At 42.9% G+C, this 24,362-nt stretch overlaps 2 protein-coding genes across 6 annotated transcripts; one reads left to right on the top strand and one right to left on the bottom strand.

Moving 5' to 3' along the window:
- Positions 1-2,075: 2,075 nt before the first annotated feature.
- On the bottom strand, positions 2,076-13,666 carry klhl36 (kelch-like family member 36). 5 transcript variants are annotated; one of them, XM_064930097.1, is made up of 5 exons: positions 13,359-13,666; positions 13,161-13,240; positions 11,956-13,047; positions 4,864-5,021; positions 2,076-4,602 (listed from the first exon to the last, which is right to left on the bottom strand). In XM_064930097.1, the coding sequence occupies exons 2-5, from the start codon at positions 13,218-13,220 to the stop codon at positions 4,029-4,031; spliced, it is 1,884 nt and encodes a 627-aa protein (XP_064786169.1). In that variant the 5' UTR covers positions 13,221-13,240; positions 13,359-13,666; the 3' UTR covers positions 2,076-4,028. The 5 variants fall into 5 exon arrangements, with proteins under 5 accessions (XP_064786169.1, XP_064786167.1, XP_064786170.1 ...); XM_064930095.1 differs by having other exon boundaries at positions 13,161-13,244; positions 13,379-13,666; XM_064930098.1 differs by having other exon boundaries at positions 13,379-13,666.
- A 654-nt stretch (positions 13,667-14,320) lies between these two features.
- On the top strand, positions 14,321-22,373 carry LOC135509441 (coactosin-like protein). The gene is made up of 4 exons (XM_064930101.1): positions 14,321-14,708; positions 15,240-15,322; positions 21,019-21,176; positions 21,403-22,373. The coding sequence occupies exons 1-4, from the start codon at positions 14,632-14,634 to the stop codon at positions 21,511-21,513; spliced, it is 429 nt and encodes a 142-aa protein (XP_064786173.1). The 5' UTR covers positions 14,321-14,631; the 3' UTR covers positions 21,514-22,373.
- Positions 22,374-24,362: the final 1,989 nt, after the last annotated feature.

Below are 24,362 nucleotides of genomic sequence, written 5' to 3'. Positions count from 1 at the left end.
TGACTTCAGTCTTGAGCTGTTGTCATTTCATACATTGTTTATTCTGTACTCTTATAGATTTTCTGCCAGAACTTTCTCTTATACTAATGTTATACCCCCTAGAAAGATCTCGAATCACCTTCAGTTTCAAAGCGCTATGAAGGCTCTCTTGGATTTAAAGAAAAGAAACATCCTCGCAAATAATACATATTACATTGGAATACTTCCCATCTTACTACACACAGATACATTTATCAGTTTGACTATTTGTACTGTAGATACATTTGTGATTCAATGGTATGCTTCTCAAGATGATTGTAAAACGTGAAAAATCAGTGTGATGACTGATTAGCATGAAATCATTCATTGCTGATACTAGAGCACAATCTACTGTTAGATATATGAATTGCAGCCTGGGACCATACTGAGCAGATTCAACATGGTCACATTGTTTGTCCTCCAGGACCTGCATACTGGAATGTATTTGCATTACACGACCAGACACTTTAAATTTAATCGACACTATTGTACAATATCACATATATCGCACAGTGCATCTGCCTATGTAATCTCACACCTTTCCTACCACATATTGTTTGGGCATGAGGATCCTGTAGTCTAGGTCTTACAGTGTTTCCCCTCTGAAGAAAATGTCCCTTAGGACATTCCCCTGAGTCTTTACAACAGCCCTCGTTTCCTGAGTGTACACAAAAATACACAATAGTGGTGAAGTACTTCTTACATTGTTCAATGGTTAACTGGAATGATAAGGAAGCAAGAGAGCAAGAGAAGTCCCCGAGTGACCTGCAGCTGGACAATCTGGACTTGGTGCACTTCTCTGTAGGACTGAAGGTGGGATTACAGTACATTTACATTTTAGCAGACACTCTTATCCAGAGCAATTTACAGTAGCGAGTACATACATTTTAATACTTTTTTCATAATGGTCCCCCATGGCACTCGAACCCACAACCCTGGCACTTCCCATACTCTACCAACTGAGCTACATGGAACCACATACACATAGACAGGGACTAATGGTCTCTACTGATACCGTTCTTGACATTTCAATAACAAATCTCTGTGTGAGTTCACATCTTTTAAATTGCTTCTAGAAAGTGTGTGATGAGCCCTATGACAGGTGGAGAAATGCTCACCTCTGACACTATCTGGACCTGTGGAAGGTCAGAACATGATCTTATCCCCTTCTCTATATCAACATCATTATACTGTATCCCATAGCAGCAAAACGGTTTGTCTTTCTTTGTGCTCTATGTTTGGTATCTTCAAGTGTGGAGTATTGCCATGCCTGTCCTGTAATGCTGTGCAGGATGGAGGCCTTGCAGGCCTCAGGGAAGGTGAAGAGTATTGGTGTCCAACTTCAACGTCCTCCAACTGGAGAGACTGTTCTCTGTGGCCAAGGTTTCCCCTGCAGTTAACCAGGTACTCAATAAGACTTTAACTTGCTACTAAAGCAACATTCTGATATTATGAATACCTTAATAATGCATTATACCTCACTTCTTTAACCAGCTCATACATCCAGCACAATGTACAGTTAACTGTGTTTATGCATGGATGCTACATGTGTAAATGGGTGTGTGTTTACCTTGCTGAAAGAGTGTGTGGGTGTTGTTAATGGGTCCGAGGGGAGGAGACAAGAATGGACAACAGCCGAAAGAGCGTTTTGACAGCTCTGTCATATCGTCTCTCTCTCCTCTCCTGCAGGTGGCGCTGCACCCCTATCTGGTCCAGTCTAACCTGGCAGATTCCTGGCCTAGAAGAGCCCAACATGTGAGTCCTCCTGATAATAACATGTGTAGGGGAGAGTGGGGTAAATTGAGCCATTTTTTACATTCAGCATCACTCCGTCAAGGTAAATATAATATTCTTTCTAACAAAGATTCAACATGTGTATCCTAAGAAATAACCAGAAATCCTGGAAATTTTAGTTTTGAAAACCCAGCTTGTCCCAAAAAAGTGGTCTCTTAGCGCAACTTACTCCAGGTATGAGGTGAGTTGAGCTGCGCACAGGGTAAGTTAAGCCGCCTATACATTTCTGTACTGAATGAAATATTACCACCATTCTTTTTAAAACCATGTCTATCTTTATTTCCCAAACACAATTCAACACAATCACAGTCACTTTTTTGTATTTGAATCATTTTGAGCATCTTTGAACACAGGGTTAACACCTAACAAACACTTTGTACTTTTTAAAAACACTTTCAACATATGCCAGGCCCTGTTGTTACCTCATATCCTAGCGATAATGCCTTGCATTACACCTGGGAAGAAATCACTTCAATTTGCTCAACTTTCAATTGGCTCAACTTACGCCAAGGCAAACATTTTGACTATATTAGCCCACACAGCTACAAGGATGCACTTTCATGCTAGGTTTAGGGCATCATATTTATGGATAGAACAATCTTTAAACTATCTAATTGATTTAGATACAAGCATCATGAAATCTCTTAACACAATAGATTTTTTTTAAATTTAACTTGCTTACAACTTATTCCATGTAGTTTCTTCCTTCACAGACTCCATGAAATGATGACCTCTTCTTAAATATTGGTCAAATTATACATTTCGTGTACGGTTTCCCAGAAACAAGGGAGGCTTAACTTCACCCCATTCTCCCCTACAGTAGCAACTTTACTATGATCCTGCACTATATGACTCTATCCTGCACTTTTTGACACTCAGTAATCATCCCTCTCTACGTTTCAAAAGTTGATTGTGTCAATACTTCCTGCAGACACTGATCCCGAGAAGCTGCTGAAGCACCAACGGACCACCGGTCAGGTTAGAATAGAGTTCTGGTAGAAACCCAAATCTGAAGTGTATGCGTCTTCAGGGAGTGTGTGTGTGTGTGTGTGTGTGTGGTTTCAGGTGGTACCGAGGGATCATATGCAGCAGTGTATTGCATTGATCCCCAAGAGTGTCAAAACCAACCACATTCTGGAAAACACAAAGGTGAACTTTCTCTAACCCAATATAGATTATATTTCCTTATTTGACCTACATATGGATCTTGCTGAATCATACTATAAGTTCATATCAAGTTCAGTTTGAGCAATATGACTGATTAAATTAGGAATCCGTCTTTGTGCTATAGTTTGATCAATGTCAGGTCAATGTCTTGGTAGATCAATATTGTTATTAACTAAACTTTCACACACACTAACTCACTACATAAATCTATGGAGATGTATTAATTCTGACAATTATTGAAAAAGAGTGCCGTAGGAAGTCAAATGGGAAGTGTGTTGTCTGCAGATCTTTGACTTCTGAGGACACTGAAAGGACTGGATTGAGGCTAGAAGTCCTGCATCAGACACGTGAGACAGGGTTCACCCTTCCTTATACAAATACTTAATGCTCTTCTACACATCAATAGTTCCATGTAGAGAACAACTGCTCCTACCCTGACATAATGCTGTTTCAGTTCTTCAGATTGAAGTATCATCCAATGACCGACCTGAGGATCAGCCATTTGAGACAAGAGACAGAGAAGTCACTTGGGGATAAGATAACTGCTTCTCAACCTGATGTTAACAAGGCCAGACTACTATCCAGCTCCTCATCAACATCAGCAGCATACAAATGGTCGTCTACCAGTGTTAATTGTTTCCCTGTAAGGTGACACTTTGATGATACATGAAAATGTAGCACTTAAGGTAAAGAACAGATGTTGCCGTTGTTTTTTTGCTGGCTTGATTTGAATAAGTGTCAACACTGCCCTTTCTGCCTGATTCTGATGGAACTCCGTAGTTCTTAATTCATAACTCAAACAAAACGTTTAGGTTAGAACACATTGATTATGCTTTAATTGTAATACTAAGCAAATCAAAGACATTTTTCACACAATCCCCAGTGTTAGGCATGTTGGAAGCCTTCACAAACCAGCTGATACAGAACCAGTCCTATTGTGTGCTTTTGTGCTTTTAGAGATGATATTATATGTAATCCACTGTCAGTTCCATTGGTAGTTACACAGCTCTTTTCACCCCTTCCATGCCCTGCAGTCCTCTGTATCCTCTTTAGTTGGGTTGGGTGGGGTGATGCTTGCCTTTCCCCTTGTGTCCTGCCCTCTTCCTGTCTGGGCTGCAGGGCTGAGGTCTCACTGAGCACACACAGGCTGAAGCCCCTGCGATGCGTTTTGGCAGGTCTGGTCCCCGCACCCACTGGCCCTTGTCAGGGTCAAACACCTGTGTGGCTTGTGAGAACGCCATGCTCTCCCAGCTGTATCCTCCCAGCACATAGATCTTACCCCCCCAGACCCCACAGCCCGCCTCACTGTTAGGCTGGAGGAGGGGGGCTATACGGGTCCACTGTTCACTCTGGGGGTCAAATGCTTCCACTGCCAGGATGTCAAAACGATCAATGCTCTCCTCGTGGTCATCACTGCCCCCGACTGCATAGATGAGGTGGTGAAGTGACGTCATGCAGTGCCACCCCCGTGCCGATGACATGGCCTGGCGCTCCACCCAGATGTCTCCTCCTCGGGGGTCGTAGCTCAACACGTCTCGCCGGTACGGCCCAATCTGGTAGTCATGGCCACCTGAGATATAGACCACTCCTTTATCAGATGTGCCTGCATGGCCATAGGTGAACCTGCAGAGACATGGAGAAGAGAGGAACAGGTGAGAGAAAGGGCTTTGATGTGAGCTGTGCCAGTCTGCCAGCTAAGGCGGCACAATAGTTATTGTAGGTCTATTGGGAACCGTGACATAACATTGAGCTGTCCCTGGAGGTAGAGTGTTGTTCTCATTACTCTGTTGTCTTGCTGCTTAACAGGTGGAATTAATATCAGAGGGACAGGAGTACAGGTAACCCTTTGGGAGATCATTATAGAGGAATAGTGTTAGTTGGCACCTGGGCAGTCCTGCTACGTAGGTCCAGCAGTCGTCTGCAGGGCTGTACACCTCCACTGACGACAGAGCCCCATTATCATTACGCCCTCCCACAGCGATCAGACACTCCCCAACGGCTCCCAGGTAGAAATCCACACGCCGCTGATTCATTGGGGCACTCTAGAGTAAAGATGACACATAATTGGAGACATTTTCGAAATGTTAGGTTGGGTTGCAGCAGAGCTGGGATAACTATAGTTTTAACTATGCTTTGGAGGTGACTACAACTATTATAATACAGTGTAGCGGTATTTATTAGAGAGGGGTAAAGAAAGATTTTGTTCGGGCGCCAGGCAGGTATTATCCATGCCGAAAAAAAAGAGTAGAATAGAGAGAGTACCACTACCAGACCCACACACATCAGCAGAAGAGACTGCCTAGAGTGTAGCCTATTTACCAGATAGCCAGGGGAGAGAAAAGAGAATACACAGCATATAAAACCCACATCACAGCACAGGGGTAACCCCAACAAGAATACCTCATACAATAATACTAATAATGGCAGAGCAATTCAACAGCAACTTCATACAAGAACGAACCCAGTCATCAACAGAGGATTTGCAATAATCTGTATTATTTTCTAGTGGATGAGTGCAGAGGGTATGAATGTGGGGGGTGTTCATCGACAACAAAGACCTTAAAAATGTCCAGTCTTCTCGGCCACGTCATTAGTACACCTCACCTCAATACAGTTCACATAACAATACACAACTTGCAAGCAACCTCCCTTTTACCTAAAATGTCCATCCAAATACTTCTGGCAGGGCAATAATAGTCCAGCTCTAATGAACTTCAATGGGAAGTGCATTTGAAAAATAGAGTCTGTTGCAGGGTAAAGCACTGGAACGAGAGGGAAGAGAGAGAGAGAGAGAAAAAGAGAAATCTTAGCTGTGGTCTTCAGGCCTGTCTGTGTACTGTCTGACTGTCCGATGGTTTGTATGTTAAAGTTAAAGCTTCGCAACAATGTTGCCACTAATCCATGCGATCCATAACGGCCGCGGTCCCAAACAAAAACAACCACGATCTAAAGTTATCACACCGATGATTGAGTTAAATACTTTATAAACTACAAACGCTGAAAACAAACAAAACTTCTGCAGAACAGCACACACAATCAAACTGTCGCGCCACCCAAGAGCCCCTCCCCAAAGAGCTGAATGAACTCTCTTTATTTCCTCCTTCCTTTACTGCTCATGCGCTCTTAAAGTGGCAGTGCACGGTGAAATTACTACTTTTTAAAACTATTTGAATACAGATCTCAGGAAGTGACTATTTTTCAGAAACTATTGGATTGGCTGCCTTCAACTAATAGCAGGGTTGTATCTAGAACTGCATGTGGAAGATAAAAATAGAAAGAATAAAACACAAATCTCCTATACTATTCCAATCTGACAGACATGTATTGTTTAGATCAAATATGACTATCTGAACATTCTGTAAATGTCATTTATCTTGAATGTCCATTGCCTCAGATATACATAATCAAACAAAATGCAACTATATTTTGTGCAGATACAAAATAAATACGTTGTGATGTTCAACTACTGCATGAGTCTTTCAACATGCCACTGAAAAGGTGGACAACTGCAATTCATGTTATAATACAGCAGAGAAATTCAAAGACGTAGGCAAACATTGCAAATGGCAAGTTGGATTATTAGCAAAAACAACTTCGAAACTCAGTCCATCTGAGGGGAAGTGTTCTTGTCTCAAACACACTACAGTTGTAGTCAAAAGTTTTGAGAATGACACATATATTAATTTCCACAAGGTTTGCTGCTTCAGTGTCTTTAGATATTTTTGTCAGATGTTACTATGGAATACTGAAGTATAATTACAAGCATTTCATAAGTGTCAAAGGCTTTTATTGACAATTAAGTTGATGCAAAGAGTCAATATTTACAGTGTTGAACCTTCTTTTTCAAGACCTCTGCAACCCGCCCTGGCATGCGGTCTTCTGGGCCTCATCCTGACTGATGGCAGCCCATTCTTGCATGCTTGGAGTTTGTCAGAATTTGTGGGATTTTGTTTGTCCACCTGCCTCTTGAGATTGACCACAAATTCTGAATGGGATTAAGGTCTGGAGAGTTTCCTGGCCATGGACCCAAAATATCGATGTTTTGTTCCCCGAGCCACTTAGTTATCACTTTTGCCTTATGGCAAAGTGCTCCATCATGCTGGAAAAGGCATTGTTCATCACCAAACTGTTCCTGGATGGTTGGAAGAAGTAGCTCCCGGAGGATGTGTTGGTACCATTCTTTATTCATGGCTGTGTTCTTAGGCAAATTTGTGCGTGAGCCCACTCCCTTGGCTGAGAAGCAACCCCACACATGAATGGTCTCAGGATGCTTTACTGTTGGCATGACACAGGACTGATGGTAGAGCTCACCTTGTCTTCTCCGGACAAGCTTCTTTCCAAATGCCCCAAACAATCAGAAAGGGGATTCAGAGAAAATTACTTTACCCCAGTCCTCAGCAGTCCAATCCCTGTACCTTTTGCAGAATATCAGTCTGTCCCTGATGTTTTTCCTGGAGAGAAGTGGCTTCTTTGCTGCCCTTCTTGACACCAGGCCATCCTCCAAAAAATTTCACCTCACTGTGCGTGCAGATTAGCGGTCGGCCGATCAATCGGAATGGCCAATTAATTGGGGCCGATTTCAAGTTTTTTTCATAACAATCGGAAATCGGTATTTTGGGCGCCACTTTTTTTTTTTTTTACCTTTATTTAACCAAGCAAGTCAGTTAAGAACACATTCTTATTTTCATTGATGGCCTAGGAATGGTGGGTTAACTGCCTCGTTCAGGGGCAGTTTGCACCGTGTCAGCTCGGGGGATCCAATCTTGCAACCTCACAGTTAACTAGTCCAACGCAATAACGACCTGCCTCTCTCTCGTTGCACTCCACAAGGAGACTGCCTGTTACGCGAATGCAGTAAGCCAAGGTAAGTTGCTAGCTAGCATTAAACTTATCTTATAAAAAACAATCAATCATAATCACTAGTTAACTACACATGGTTGATGATATTACTAGATATTATCTAGCGTGTCCTGCGTTACATATAATCTGACTGAGCATACAAGCATACAAAGTATCTAAGTATCTGACTGAGCGGTGGTAGGCAGAAGCAGGCGAGTAAACATTCATTCAAAGAGCACTTTCGTGCATTTTGCCAGCAGCTCTTCATTGTGCGTCAAGCATTGCGCTGTTTATGACTTCAAGCCTATCAACTCCCGAGATGAGGCTGGTGTAACCGAAGTGAATTGGCTCGCTAGTTAGTGCGCATTAATAGCGATTCAAACATCACTCGCTCTGAGCCTTCTAGTAGTTGTTCCCCTTGCTCTGCATGGGTAACGCTGCTTCGAGGGTGGCTGTTGTCATTGTGTTGCTGGTTCGAGCCCAGGGAGGAGCAAGGAGAGGAACGGAAGCTATACTGTTACACTGGCAATACTAAAGTTCCTATAAGAACATCCAATAGTCAAAAGGTATATGAAATCCAAATGGTTTAGAGAGAAATAGTCCTATAAATACTAAATTAACTACAACCTAAAACCTCTTACCTTGGAATATTGAAGTATTATATTAAGTTAAAATAAGTGTTCATTCAGTATTGTTGTAAATGTCATTATTAAAAAAAAAAATTGTCAGATTAATCGGTATCTGGCCGCTCAGCAAGGAAGAAGCCACTGCTCCAAAACCACCATAAAAAAGCCAGACTACGTTTTTTGGAGAAATGTCCTCTGGTCTGATGACACAAAAATAGAACTATTTGGCCATAATGACCATTGTTATGTTTGGAGGAAAAAGGGGGAGTCTTGCAAGCCGAAGAACTACATCCCAACCGTGAAGCATCGTGTTGTGGGGGTGCTTTGCTGCAGGAGGGACTGGTGAACTTCACAAAATAGATGGCATCCTGAGGGAGGAAAATGATGTGGATATATTGAAGCAACATCTCAGACATCCGTCAGGGAGTTAAAGATTGGTCGCAAATGGGTCTTCCAAATGGACAATGACCCCAAACATACTTCCAAAGTTGTAGCAAAATGGCTTAAGTACAACAAAGTCAATGTATTGGAGTGGACATCACAAAGCCCTGAACTGTATCGTATAGAAAAATGGTGGGCAGAACTGAAAAAGTGTGTGTGAGCAAGGAGGCCTACAAACCTGACTCAGTTACACCAGCTCTGTCAGGAGGGATCGGCCAAAATTCACCCAACTTATTGTGGGAAGCTTGTGGAAGGCTACCCGATACGTTTGACCCAAGTTCAACAATTTAAAGGCAATGCTACCAAATACTAATTGAGTGTATGTAAACTTCTGACCCACTGGGAATGTGATGAAAGAAATAAAAGCTGAAATAAATCACTCTCTCTACTATTATTCTGACATTTCACATTCTTAAAATTAAGTGGTGATCCTACCTGACCGAAGGCAGGGCATTTCTACGAGAATTAAATGTCCGGAATTGTGAAAAACTGAGTTTAAATGTATTTGGCTAAGGTGTATGTAAACTTCCGACTTCAACTGTACAAACGAACATGATTTTCCACCTTCCTTGGCTGTAGTTGATTCAAGACTGCAGTTTTTTGATATTTTGTTTCCTTTTGACACTTAATAGCCATATTTTGTTACCGTTAGCATTTTTAGTAACCCTTAACATTAAACTGTTCTTGTGCAATAAAACTGTAATTACTTTGAGCAATTTCATTAGCATGTTGTTAGATAAAACTTTGGTAATTGCATTTTAATTGCATGGCAATGAGCTGAGTTTTTGTAACTACTGTACACAAGTGGAAAAGTCACTGTTTCTTATGCTACATATGTAATAACTCATGCAATTATAAAGCAATTTGCAAAGTCCAATGTAACAATGTTGCTCTTGTAATAAAAGTTATTACACATGTATAACTTGATGTAAAGTGTTAATCTATTACCTCGTCACTCAATTAAAATAAATAATATTTGCTAGTCATTTTGTAAGCTGCAAAAGTGGTCTACTTTAATGTTGAGGTGACTGATTCCATGGTCTACTTTAATGTTGAGGTGACTGATTCCATGGTCTACTTTAATGTTGAGGTGACTGATTCCATGGTCTACTTTAATGTTGAGGTGACTGATTCCATGGTCTACTTTAATGTTGAGGTGACTGATTCCATGGTCTACTTTAATGTTGAGGTGACTGATTCCATGGTCTACTTTAATGTTGAGGTGACTGATTCCATGGTCTACTTTAATGTTGAGGTGATTCCATGTATTATAGGTTATATTAAGATTCATATCTGAGAGCCCTCCAAAACAAGCGCTAATGATTATATATTTAGACTAATTCAACTAACCGTTGTAGTTTCTGCTTCTTCTTAAAATATTTGGCAGCCATCAAATATATTTCTTTTCAGTTTTCAAATAACTTGCATATATTCAAATACCTTTAAAAATTATTTGTTTTTCTGAGACCTGTATTTAAATAGCAAAGAAAATAGTTATTTTAGTTGAAAAATAAATAATACTATATTTGACACACACACAATTCACACAGTAGGCCTTCCCCAACAGAAATCAGTCAATTGAAATACATTTATTAGGCCTTAATCTATGCATTTCACATGACTGGATATACAGATATGCTTTTGTTGGTCACAGACAACTTAAAAAAAGGTAAGCGTGTGTATCAGAAAACCAGTCAGTTTCTGGTGTCACCACTATTTGCCTCACAAGGTGTGACACATCTCTGTCACATAGAGTTGATCAGGCTGTTCATTGTGGCCTGTGGAATGTGGTCCCACTTCTCTTCAATGGCTCTGTGAAGTTGCTGGATATTGGTGATGACTAGAACATGCTGTCGTACACGTCGAGTCAGAGCATCCCAAACATGCTCAATGGGTGACATGTCTGGTGAGTATGCAGGCCATGGTAGAACTGGGACATTTTCAGCTTCCAGGAATTGTGTACAGATCCTTGCGACATGGGGCCCATGCATTATAATGCTGAAACATGAGGTCATGGCGGTGGATGAATTAAACAATGGGCCTCAGGATATTGTCATGGTATCTCTGTGCATTCAAATTGCCATCGATAAAATGCAATTGTGTTAGTAGCTTATGCTTGCCCGTACCATAACCCCACTGTCACAAATGGACACTCTGTTCACAACATTGACATCAGCAAACCCGCTCGCCCACACGTTGCCTGCTATCTGCCCGGTACAGTTGAAACCGGGATTAAACCGTGAAGATCACATTTTTCCAGCGTGCCAGTGGCCATTGAAGGTGAGCAGTTGCCCACTGAAGTCGGTTATGACGCCAAACTGAAGTCAGGTCAAGACCCTGGTGTGGACAACGAGCACGCAGATGAGCTTCCCTGAAACGGTTTCTGACAGTTTTTGCAGAATTCCTTCGGTTGTGCAAACCCACAGTTTCATCAACTGTCCGGGTGGCTGATCTCAGACGATCCTGCAGGTGAAGAAGCCATATGTGGAGGTCCTGGACTGGCGTGGTTACACATGGTCTGCGGTTCTCTAAAATGACGGAGGCGTCTTATGGTAGAGAAATTAACATCACATTATTTGGCAACAGCTCTGGTGGACATTCAGCATTCCAATTGCACGCTCCTTTAAAAAACTTGAGACATCTGTGGCATTGTGTTGTGCAACAAAACTTGACATTTTAGTGGCCTTTCAATTGTCCCCAGGACAAGGTGTCCTGGGTAATGTGTAATGATCAAACTATTTAATTAGGTTCTTGATAAACCACACCTATCAGGTGGATGGATTATCTTGACAAAGGGGAAATGCTCACTAACAGGGTTGTAACATGTTTTTTTTAAATAAGCTTTTTGCACATATATAACATTTCTGGGATCTTTTATTTCAGCTCATGAACCATGGGACCAACACTTTACAAGTTGCGTTTATATTTTTGTTCAGTGTACATGCAAGAACGAGCCAATAGGATCTCACCAACTCGTGCTTGGCTCTGCCCACCTCCTTGCTTGTTCTGCCCACTATGGTTAATTTGCTCTGATTGGAAACAATGCAGATAAGATATTTTAGTTAGTTACCAGTATCTTTGGCTTTACCTTGATCCACTGGTTGTCGCGGGGGTTGTAGCGGTACAGCAGGTTGCTGGCAGCATCACCTCCATTATCTCGTGATGAGCTGCCTCCAGCTGTGAAGATGAACCCCCCCAGTACGGCGACACAGTGGTGGCTCCTCTGTGCCGGGATCTGGGTCTCTACCATCCATTCACCAGAGTCTCCATCCAGCCAGCTAACATCTGCAGTCAGCTCCTCCCCGCGCTCCGACACTTCCCCACCCACCAGTAGGAGGCGCTCCTCCCCTCCTCGCAGCATGGTGCGGCCTGTCTGCAGCCCGGGCTGGGCGCTGGCCCTGTTGTGGTAGTTCAGAGCCTCCTCCACCAGCACCTCACAGTCAGCCTCCAGGGGCAGCAGGGCCTGTACGGCCGGGAGGACGCGCCCCACCAGATCACTGGCTGGCATTAGGGGGAAGCGTATATGGGAGAGCAGCTGGCGGGCGTGTGCAGGGCGGTCAGGCATGTGGCTCAGCCACTGGAGAGCAGCCTGGAGCAGAGCCTGCTCATTCTCATGCTGGACCTGCCCGCTGGCCAGGTAGGAGCTGAGCTTGGGCAGCCGGACATCCCTCAGGAAGCCTGGTGTGAAGGAGAGGGTCGCAAAGCGTTCCAGGATGAAGTGGTCAATGTAGGTGTCTAGTCTCTCCAGGCTGTAGAGCAGAGCCAGCTCCTGCAGGTATAGATAGTTCTCCTCACTCACCTCCTTCTCTAGGTACTGGCAGCAGAAGTCCACTGCCCTCCACACCTGCAGCAGGTGGGCTGTCTCCAGAACATAGTCAATGTTCCCTCCATCCAGAGGCAGCTCCCCACTGTAGAGGAAGTCCACCACAGCCTTAAGGCCGATGTAGGAAGCCCCCACCAGCTCCACCTCTGCCTGACGCTCCTCCCTCATGCCCAGTGTGAACATGGCCTGGAAGTAAGGGCTGGAGACAGCCAGCAGGGCGCGGTGGGCTGGGATACGCTGCTCATCAGCCACCAGCACCATGTCACACAGCTGGCCGTGCTGGCGCTGCTCATTCAGACCCTGCAGGAGGAAGTCAGCTTGCTCAGCCCAACGGTACACCTGAGACACAGAGCAACAGGTAATATTACATGAAAAGTTAAACTTACTTAAAGGAAGTTGGTCAGGTAAGACAAATCTAACACCAGCTTGATATGTCACATCATGCAACTAACCTTGGATGACTCAATTATCTGTTGAGGCCGTGAAACACGGCTTTGTCGTCCATTATCCATTGCGTTCTATCAATTCAATACTATCTGAAAGACAGTGAAATTTGATGACGAATCGATATAATTCAGAGAAACCACAAGTGGAGTCACAACTTGGACTACACTAACTTTCGGGTTGTTTGTCAAAAAAATTAGACTGACATCATGCTACAAGGTATCACCTCACTTTGACGTGCAAGGGGAGGACGCTGGGAGATGTTGACTTCTTGTTACATTGTAGCAGTTATTCAACAACAGCAACTTTGAGATCCAACAGTAGGCTACATGTAGACAAGCAACGATCTACACGAGACGCTTTTATGTTCGACAGCTAAATGTATCGAGAAATAACAAAACAGTGTTTAAATGTAGCACAGCATCACCCGTTGTTACAGCTTGCTTGACTCAAAAGCAGTTTTAAAATGTGTTATTTAGTCGTTCAGTCGCAGCCATGATCTCATCCAGGAAGTAGCCGTAGACTGTCTGTGACTCCAACCAATCACAGGGCTAGTGCATGGGGCCGACTGATGAAAACGTCAAGCTATTGAACACAGATTTAAAAGGTTAGTTTGCGCGCTGTACTGCTAAAAGTGTTTTTCACCGCAAACAAATCCCTCAGTGCAGAAACATTTAGTTTATATGCACCACTTTGATGCCTTTTCCAATTTGTCCTTATGAGACAAGTGATTTTATTCTATATATGTTGGGCTCATTAATTCATGGAGGAATGTGGTCATGCGGGTCCATTCTGGGGGTGTGGGGTGTAACTCGGGTTCCTGAAAATAGCAGATTTATGAGACAGCCATTGTAAAATGACTGTTTAGCGAGCCTATCACGCACGCCCTCTCTCTCTGTCCCACGTATAGCTTGAAATAAATTACCTCTATCACTGTGTGTTCTAGGGCTATTATGGTTTATTATTTTATTATATAATTGTATTTAATTAAATGAAATGTTATTTGTTATTGGAACGTTTAATTTTGGTTGATTGTGCTGCTGCAGGCTATTGTTCTCATGCATCGATTACATTAACAGACCACAAGATGGCAGGATAGCGCAGTAAAACGGCAACAATAAAAAAGGGTGGATTTATTTGGCTGAATCCCTCAGTTGACCATTGGGAGGATGTGAATGCTGCGTATGGGGACATCGCCGCACTAGTACGGCAACCTGTTTGACAAACATCACCAACGCCCATAAACTGGATATAGGAAATGAATCGAGTCGTGAAAATAGTCTATTTCTCTCATAATTGAGAAAAGATACACCCTTTTCCGCGCACTGCTCGTGCAATAGCGCATGTTCAATAGGGGCGCGTGATTTCAGACTATTGAGTCGTCTATTGTAGAACTCACGTTCTGCTCATTTTGGATTGTTCTTTTCGCCGTGTGCTTTCTTTCATCTCTAGGCCACTGTCCATTTGCGTCCACCCAAAATGGCAACAAGAATCGATAAAGAGGCTTGCAGGGAAGCGTATAACCTCGTCAGAGACGATAACACGGAGATAAACTGGTGAGTGTGTTTAACTTAGTTGTGCATAGGAAATTGTAAATCTGAGATTTTACACAGCATCCTAAGAATTGAGTTGAGTCTACATTTATAAAATCCATAACAATGGGTGGATGATCAAAGTGTGCATTTTTCATTAATTCACCCAGTGTTCAATTTTAATCATTGTTTCTCTCCTCCCTAAAAAATACCTATCTTAGTCTAATAATTCAGGGTACCGGGGCATGACTAACTTCCTTTGTCTATCGAAGAGGTACAGTGATAGTGACACGTATATGTTGACACAACACCGGACATGTCTGCCCCGCATTTGACACATCGGTTTTTGAATTATTAGCCTACTTTAGACTGGTCGTTACATTGTAATCCCATCCGATAGATGTTTTATGATGGACGTGGACACGCGTTAGTGGAGTAGACTGGCATAGAGGATCCCTGATCTTTTTTGACAGACCGGGCCCAAATATTCAATTTGACATGTCTGTAAGGTCAGTGCATTTTAATTCATGTAGTGTGCATTTTATGTTCTTTTAGGGCAGCGTTTAAATATGAGGGCCATATGATTGTGCCGGCGGGCCAGGGGACTGATTATGAAGAATTCAAGAGTCAATGCACAGGTAAGGCCAGGATTTCATTCATTTTTGCGCCTATGCGGTTATTTCAAATTGACCACAATGTTCCTGCATAACGGCAATAAAAGCGCTGTAATAGATCACACACAACATTTTCACGACTTGTTGAAAAAACATGTTGACACACCCTACTTGTAGAGAAATGCCAATGCCATCCTTGTCTCTTTCATTTTGCTGACGTGGTCTATGACTCTGTCATACAGTAGCATACCTTTTTAGTGTTTGCTGTCCTCGGCTACCCAGCTAAAATGCTTGCTCGCTGGACTAACTTCCTTTCATGGTTAATGATGAGCCAGTTAGTTAACATTAACCTACTACTGTACATCTAGATACATATTGAACTTCCATCCTCTACAGGCCAGGGACACAATGCATGGTTGGATCAGAATTGCAGTTATAATCATTGGCCAGTATAGAGAAGTAAAACCACAAGTCCAAATCCCTATCTCCATCCATGATTAATTTAGTAAAGGGACAATGTTAGCTAGCTAGCCAGCCACCGGAGGACAACACAATGAGATGCAACAATGTGATGTGATTGGTGTGAAGACAAATCCAAACTGGCTTCCCTTGATGCTTTTTTTCTGGTGCGCCAGGCCCATTTACAGTTGAGCTCACCGCTGATTTGCTATTATTTTTGTTAACCAAAGGAGGCCAACTACTTTCTGGCTTCCCTTGCATTCAACGCTACGGGCGGCAACAATATAATACCATTTTTGACTAGACGGCATCAGATAGATGGGTTACACATACAGAGACGGAGGGGCCCTGTTTCTCGTTTCCACTACTCTAGAGTCCAATGGCGGTGAGCTTTACACCACTCCAGCCGATTTGTATTTATCTTCATTTAACTAGACAAGTCAGTTAAGGACAACTTCTTATTTACAAAGAAGGCCTACCAAAAGTGCTCCTACGGGGGCTGGGATTAAAAATAAAATATAGGATGAGACGCACATCACGACAAGAGAGACCTAAGACAACAACCTAGTGTGGCAGCAAACCATGACAACACAGCATGGTAGCAACACCACATGACAACAACATGGTACAAACATTGTTAGGCGCAGACAACAGCACACAGGCAAGAAGGTAGAGACAACAACCGATGCTTGGCATTGCCCATGGTGATCTTAGGTATGTGTGCGGCTGCTCTGCCATGGAATGTCATTTCAGGAAGCTCCCGACAAACCGTTCTTGTGCTGAAGTTGATTCCACAGGCAGTTTGGAACTTGGTAGTGAGTGTTGCAACCGAGGACAGATGATCTTTAGGCGCTTCAGCTCTCTGCGGTCCTGTTCTTTGAGCTTGTGTGGCTTACCACTTCGCGGGTTGCTGCTTGACGTTTCCACTTCACAATAACAGCACTTGCAGCTCTAGCAGGGGAGAAATTTGACGAACTGACTTGTTGGAAAGGTGGTATCTCATGACGGTGGTGCCACGTTGAAAGTCACTGAGCTCTTCAGTAAGGCCATTCTACTGCCAATGTTTGTCTATGAAGATTGCATGGCTGTGTGCCAGACCCCCAACTCCAGACCCCTTTGATTGAACCTGTTGTTCATCAGGTCTAACGGTGGTCTCGCACGCACCGAACTGCGCATGTGCAGGCGGTCAAATCAAAGACGCTCCTTCTATAAAGTATTTAATTTTTTACGAAAATGAAAACGTGTCAGTTTATCACTTTCACGTTGGAGTAATAACATCTTCAACATATTGGCTCGAATCTAGGTTGTGCCTTTAGATTTTGAGAAAATTAACAACTAAGTAGATTGTTTTCATTTTTCTCATTGACTTCTTAAACCCCAAACCCTGGCCTGGTGTGCTTGGTCTGTTCCCGGAATCTGTCCCGTGACTTCATCATATGGAAGTATCCCTTTCTTAGTTCTTAAAAAGTATGTAGGCTTATAATATCAGTAATATTGAAGTTGTTCCAACTGTTTCTTGTGCGCAGCGCAGGGTCTTATTCTACTCAGGACATAGTACCCTTATCAATTTACATTTCAACTTCAATGGGGTATGGACACCCCTAGTGAGCAAATCATGCAGTTGTCACCATATCAGCACCCTCCCCTCCCACACTCTCATCCCTCTAAGACACGATCCTTGCTATCTGGGATCCTTGGGACGGCTGTACCTTATTCAAGTTTAAATGTAAATTGATAAGGGTAATGGTAGGGTTTAGGGTAGGGATGTCCTAAAGATTCCGGATGGCAATAACCAATTAGATGCTGGAGTGTTGGGCGTGGCTTTTAAAAACTCCTGTGCTGTTGCACGCCTGTATTTCCCCAGGTTGTTTCAGGGCTGACATTCCAGTGATGAAATACATTGTATTACATCGTAATATTGTATTACAATCTAGGCCTATTACTGATTTTATATTATTTTAAAGAGAACTGATGTTTTGCTATACTAACTACCCAAATAGTAGGCCTACACCTGGCTGTCCAACCTGGTCTCAGAGTATTTTGTATTATCCTGTTTTCGTAAATACGAATCCTCCATTTAGTGTGATATGTTACGTTTTGTATGGTTTGTATACATTTTTGGATGTTCATAATCCATTTCATATATGTAATGAGTTACAGTTTGTATGATATGTTACAAATTTGCTAAATGTACAATATGTTATGCATTTGCAAAAAGTATATGTTACAAATTTCAATTTGTTGTGGCTAACGTTGGCTGGGTGGCTAACGCTAACATTAGGTAGCTGGCTAACGTTAGCTAGGCTAGGGGTTAAGGTTAGGAGTTAGGTTAGAGGAAGGGTTAGCTAACATGCTAAGTAGTAGCTAAAAAGTAGTAAGTCGTTTAAAAGTTGCTAAAATTCGAAAGTTTTTGTGTTGAGATTTGAGATTATCTATGCATAAGTCACATAAATAACTCTACCTACATGTATATATTACCTTGACTAACCGATGCCCCCGCACATTGACTCTGTACCGGTACCCCCTGTATATAGCCCCGCTATTGTTATTTTACTGCTGCTCTTAATTATTTGTTACTTTTATTTCCTTATTTTTTGTTGTTGGTATTTTTCTTAACTGCATTGTTGGTTAAGGGCTTGTAAAGTAAGCATTTCACTAAGGTTTACACCTGTTGTATTCGGCGGGAATTGACAAATAAAATTAGATTTGATAGACATTTTGCTTTATACGCTCACCCATTCAAACCAACCACCCTCCTTTTGTGTTTGCCTTAAAGATGCACTATGCAGAAATTGCTCCACCATTTCCTGGTTGCTAAAATTCTGATAAATGGAAATTGGGCAAACTGTGAGAAAACAAGCAACTATAGTGTAGAGAATAATTTTACCAACTGAACCTCTGTGAAATATATTTTCCATAACCAGAAATATTGTATTTTCAGCTGTTTGAAGCTGGTGTACAAAACCAAAAGTAAAAGCCGCAGAAACAAAACTTAAGAACGGGGAAGCATATAAATAATATAAATAATGCTTTAAGTAACCTTCTGTCTTATGTAACCATACCAAACGTAACTTATCATTCTAATGTCAGTGTCCCAGATTTACATTTGCTATGTTACGTTTATTCTTGGAGACCAGGCTGGGCTGTCCCATACTACTATAGTCTCTCCTCACTCTGGTCCTTGTCTTTGCCCAGATAATAGTTTTTCTCTAATCTTACTGTATAAAACATGATATACATTCTGATGAATCTGCTTTAACAGAAACTGTGATAGTCTCATCCTGTCTGAGGGCTTGGCCACAGACTGCTGCACTACGAAGTTGACAGGCTGAGTGTTCTAAAAGAAGCATCTGTCTTATCAACTAAAAGGTCTAAACTCAAGCGTTCTATTTGTCTTTTTGCGGCATCATCATAGTCACAGTAGTGCAGCTGTTTTCTGGACTGTTGTCTTAATAGCGTTGTCAGCATAACTAAAAGGGAAGGCTTTAGAGGGAAGAGATGTTTTTTTAACCTTTATTTTACTAGGCAAGTCAGTTAAGAACAAATTCTTATTTTCAATGACTGCCTAGGAACAGTGTGTTAACTGCCTGTTCAGGGGCAGAACGACAGATTTGTACCTTGTCAGCTCGGGGATTCGAACTTGCAACCTTTCGCTTACTAGTCCAACGCTCTAACCACTAGGCTCCCCTGTTGCCAGGAAGTTTACAACAGGCTTTAGCTAAATTAATTATTTTTTTTCAACGCATATATACTTATTCATTACTTGTCAGCCTAACCCACTTCCACAATATGACAAATCTAGAAACAAGCACAACAAAAGTATTTGTAAATGTTTTTATGTAAGTGCTAGAGGCATTGGTTGTTGTACAAAGAAACAGTATAGGCCTTTGTGTGGTCTGGTGGATATCACAGTTCTGTCAGGTGACATGTAGGGGTTTCTTGTGTGGGAGGTGTTGAAACTAGCGATGGCCTTTGACACCATGCTGATCATTTTAACACTGACTCTTGTTAATGCACAACAGAGCTTTTCGAGGTCTGATAGACGCATGCTGCTTCTGAATCAGTAAGGCACAGATAAACAGAAATCATGCCTAGATTGTGCCATCAGTGCACTATTAAGGGTAATGAATGGACAGGGCCTAGTCCAGAGCAGATTCATGTCATAAATGTGTTATTACATTTACTATCTACTTAGAGATGTGAATTTACACCTATTTGGTGTGCTGAACTGTAGAGAATAAAACTGCTCTATTCCAAGACAATGTAGCTAGTGATGTAGGGCTAACATGTGATATGAATGTGTGAGGAAGAGACAGTGAACACAGAATCACTGCCTCCCCAATCCCCCTCGGTATTGCTCACAACTCCAGACCCCTTTGATTGAACCTGTTGTTCTGAATACCTTCCCTTTTCTCTTGTACTCACAGATTTACCCCACTTTTGGATTTGGCAGTGTCGCCATAATAAGCCATTATTCCCCGCCTGTGTTCATACTTCATACAGATCAAAACAAATATTTATATAGCCCTTCGTACATCAGCTGATATCTCAAAGTGGTGTACAGAAACCCAGCCTAAAACCCCAAACAGCAAGCAATACAGGTGTAGAAGCACGGTGGCTAGGAAAAACTCCCTAGAAAGGCCAAAACCTAGGAAGAAACCTAGAGAGGAACCAGGCTATGTGGGGTGGCCAGTCCTCTTCTGGCTGTGCCGGTGGAGATTATAACAGAACATGGCCAAGATGTTCAAATGTTCATAAATGACCAGCATGGCCCAATAATAATAAGGCAGAACAGTTGAAACTGGAGCAGCAGCACAGCCAGGTGGACTGAGGACAGCAAAGAGTCATCATGTCAGGTAGTCCTGAGGCATTGTGCTAGGGCTCAGGTCCTCCGAGAGAAAGAAAGAAAGAGAATTAAATTCACACAGGACACCGAATAGGACAGGAGAAGTACTCCAGATATAACAAGCCCCCCGACACATAAACTACTGCAGCATAAATACTGGAGGCTGAGATAGCAGCATAGAAACACTCACAAAGCTCAATCAACTCGCAGTACACAGGAATCAGGCTTTCCAATTGCTGGCTCAAACATTGTGACAAATCAATTTATTTAAGAACTATACCATAATTATCTGTCATATGACAGCTGGGAATGGAAATGGTCTGCGGGGTCATCAGCCTCTGCAGGTTTCTGCCTGTCTGATGGTCAGTCTCATCTCTGACTGACTGCTGCTGTCTCATCTCTCTCTCACTCTCAGATGATGTGCGTCTCTTTGGCTTTGTGCGGATCACAACGGGTGATGCCATGAGCAAGCGGGCCAAGTTCACCCTCATCACCTGGATAGGGGAAAACGTAAGTGGCTTGCAGCGTGCCAAGATCAGCACTGACAAGACACTGGTGAAAGATATTGTCCAGGTTAGTGACTCTCTGTTCTCACCCATACTCACATGTTTTTTTTAAAACAAATACTATTTTTAATTAATGTGCTGTTAAAATACAATACAGTAAATTGATTGCCAAATGAAGTACAACACAATTTTGTCTGTGCCATCTCTCTAGCTTCCTTTGTCTTCCTTGTCTAACACTCTCTCACACACTCCTTTTCTGTCACCTTCTCCCCTCTCCTCTTTGTCTCCTGCAGAACTTTGCTAAGGAGTTCATGATCAGTGATGCTCGTGAGCTGGAGGAGGACTACATTCGCACCGAGCTGAAGAAGGCAGGCGGGGCCAACTATGACGCCCAGGGAGAGTAGAGCAAAGTCCACAAGGGCAGGGGAGGGGCTGCTACCTTTTGGGGGATGGAGGGGTCTTCATGCCTGGATGAGAGAGAGAGGGGGATATACACCCATACACACGCACAAACACACACGCACACACACAGATAAACACAACAAAAAAGCACATTGAGACACACTTAGACATATGCCTACAGTCCTATCCTCAGCCCTCTTACCAGTCAGGTCATGGTTGATTATCTACTGTACTGTGCATCATCTCACTCATCTCAGCTGCGCCACAACGTTTAGAACTATCTCAATCTGTGGTGCTGTTACAACTGGAAAAGACACGTTACTGTACTGTATGTCAGAAGGGCAGGATGATTCTCTTTCTCTCTCTGATTGGACTTCTCATCATTGTGCTTTTACTGTATCTTCCTCTGTGGTTGTAGTCCAAACATGCATCATTGGTCAATAGAGGTCTTTCCAGCCCAGCAGTCTCGTCTCCCAATCCACCCCCAAGGTATACCCCACTGTGTTTACTGCCTTAATCTCCCATGGAGAGAAGGGCATCATGGGAGTTGTTTGTGGACACTACACTGTTATTGGCTATCCTCCACTCGGGGGTGGGACTAAGATTCGCCTATGGAACACAAACCAATAGGGCAGGGCTGTAGCACTGTCAGTCGGCCCAACCCAGGAGCAGCCATCTCTCTGTTGTAGCCTCTTTTTATTTGGATTAAACCCCAAAAATGAATGTTTTTATTTTCTCTAAGAGTTTAACCTTTGATTTATTCTTGAGAGCAATGTTATGTAGGAGATTTACGGAGACATTTAAAAACTGAACTGGGCACACGATCAATCATTTCTGAATAAAACCGTTTTTTTTTTTTCAAGCTCGCTGGTCTCTTTGTTTGTGTCTAAAGCGCTCATTGACATGGAAAGGAGGGCTGGGTGATTGTGCCGCCCTAGTCTAGAGTACACATAGTAACTGTCTCTGGGGGGCTTATGGGAGTCGCATATGTTGTCATGGTCACTACTGTCAGGCTCAGCCAATCACATTCTCAGGACAAGCTTTTCTGTTCTAAAGCTTGTCAATAAGAACCCCTCCCTGCTACTCGATCCCTCTTTTGGCTAACCCCTTTTCTCTCCTCTCCAACAATTTTATATTTGCCTCTATTCTCTCACCTCCCCCATCCCATACCCCCTTTCCCCCACCACCGGTAGTTTGGTTCAACAGATGTGAACTTGACTGCCTAATTACTTAATCTAGTAATCTATAAGCCTCTAGCAGTCTGCTTTTATGACTTGTAGTTTAGTTCAGTTTGTAGTGGGTAAGAGAATGATAGAGGGGTAAAGACCGATTTCAAACAGAGCCTTAACCCTATGGGTAATTTTAATGTTTGTTTGAATGAGTGTTGAATGTTGTTTATATTAGGTCAATCAATAGCCTCCAGCAGTGCTGGTTCAGGTCCAGACAAGCAGACTGAGTGGTGGAGTGAGAGCAGGGGACTGAGAGACTGGTTACAGTGTTCTGGGTGAGGCCGTACTTGTCAGGTGAAGATAAAGATTCATGGCTCAGTATTAAGTCACAGTAAGGGCTACAGACTCTAGTAATTGAGGATGCAGGGTGAGATCAAATCTTTAAACTGTGCTTATTGTGATGTTTGTGTGTGTGTGTGTGATCTGTTAGGGTAATCTCGTGTGGGATGTACTGTGTGAGTATGTGACTTAGCCCAGTTGGAGCTGAGTGGAGGATGGGTGAGACAGGTGTTGTGTGGCGTCTATGGGGACCATATTAATTAGATTAGCGACTTTAGGGAGTTAATTTGCATCCTTGTCACACCGGTGGACAGACTGCTTTCTGACTCTAACAAAATTTAACCTGAGATGATCATGCTCACAGGAAAATAGACACTCACATACTTATCTGCTAGCCTGTTTACAGTATCATTAAGGTGTGCATGTTCTGACCTGCTCCACAGCAAGGCCAAAGGTGAAGCCAGGTTTTCTACCTTGTGCTGTGGGAGTGTAACTATACAGTACTTGAGTATAAGCTTGAGGGAGAAAGAGAGGGAGGGTGTAAGTACATGTGTATTACAGTGAGGGATAGTTACTCGAAGTGAGTTCTAGGAGTGTTGTTCACTCTGGGATTCACAAGTGAGTTCCTGCCAGCAATACTCAGCTCCTTCCTGGATTCCAGAGGCCTCCCATATCCAGCATATTTCACATCCCACACATCGCTGCAGAGTCGTGTGTGTCTACGTCAGTGAGTTTTTGAATGCCTGTGCGATCCATCTTATCCCAGCAATGTTCTTCCACACTGACAGGGAGGCTTTTTCTGTTGTTCTTTTGTTTGGCAACATGTGTAATTCAAACCAGATATCACATTTGACCAAAAGACCAAGAGATATAAAGAGTATGGAGCCTGTTGTAACATCTTGCCAATATCACTGAAATATCATTTAACTGTATTATTCACTGCACCAGTTGACATTATCAAGATCCCTCCCTGGATTCAAAGAAAAATGACAGCCCCCAGTCACTTCCCCAAATATCACAACATGGGCTAACAAAGTGACTAGCACGGCTGGATTGTGTACTTAAGGGATATTTAACCAACCCCTCGCTGTGCAGAGGAGCTCATCACTTTCTTCTATCATGTCCCCTGAAGCGCGAGAGGGGGGAGTGGCGAGGGGGGCCCTTTCTGCCAGTGTGAATGGGTCGCATCTCAATGCTTCTGTGTGCCACTCCATCATTGTCACAGAGCAGCCATTGTCAGGGCTTAATGAGCTGAGCTGAGCTGCACTCCATCCAAATTGATGCATCTGTCTCCTCAGTGCAGTGACTGTCGGTCCACACAGGTCACTGTCCACCAGATCAAA

The sequence above is a fragment of the Oncorhynchus masou genome, chromosome 22 (genome assembly GCF_036934945.1).
Source record: "Oncorhynchus masou masou isolate Uvic2021 chromosome 22, UVic_Omas_1.1, whole genome shotgun sequence".
Lineage (NCBI taxonomy): Eukaryota > Metazoa > Chordata > Actinopteri > Salmoniformes > Salmonidae > Oncorhynchus > Oncorhynchus masou.
The sequence above is the reverse complement of the archived record's forward strand: the minus strand, read 5'-3'. Positions and strand labels throughout refer to the sequence as shown.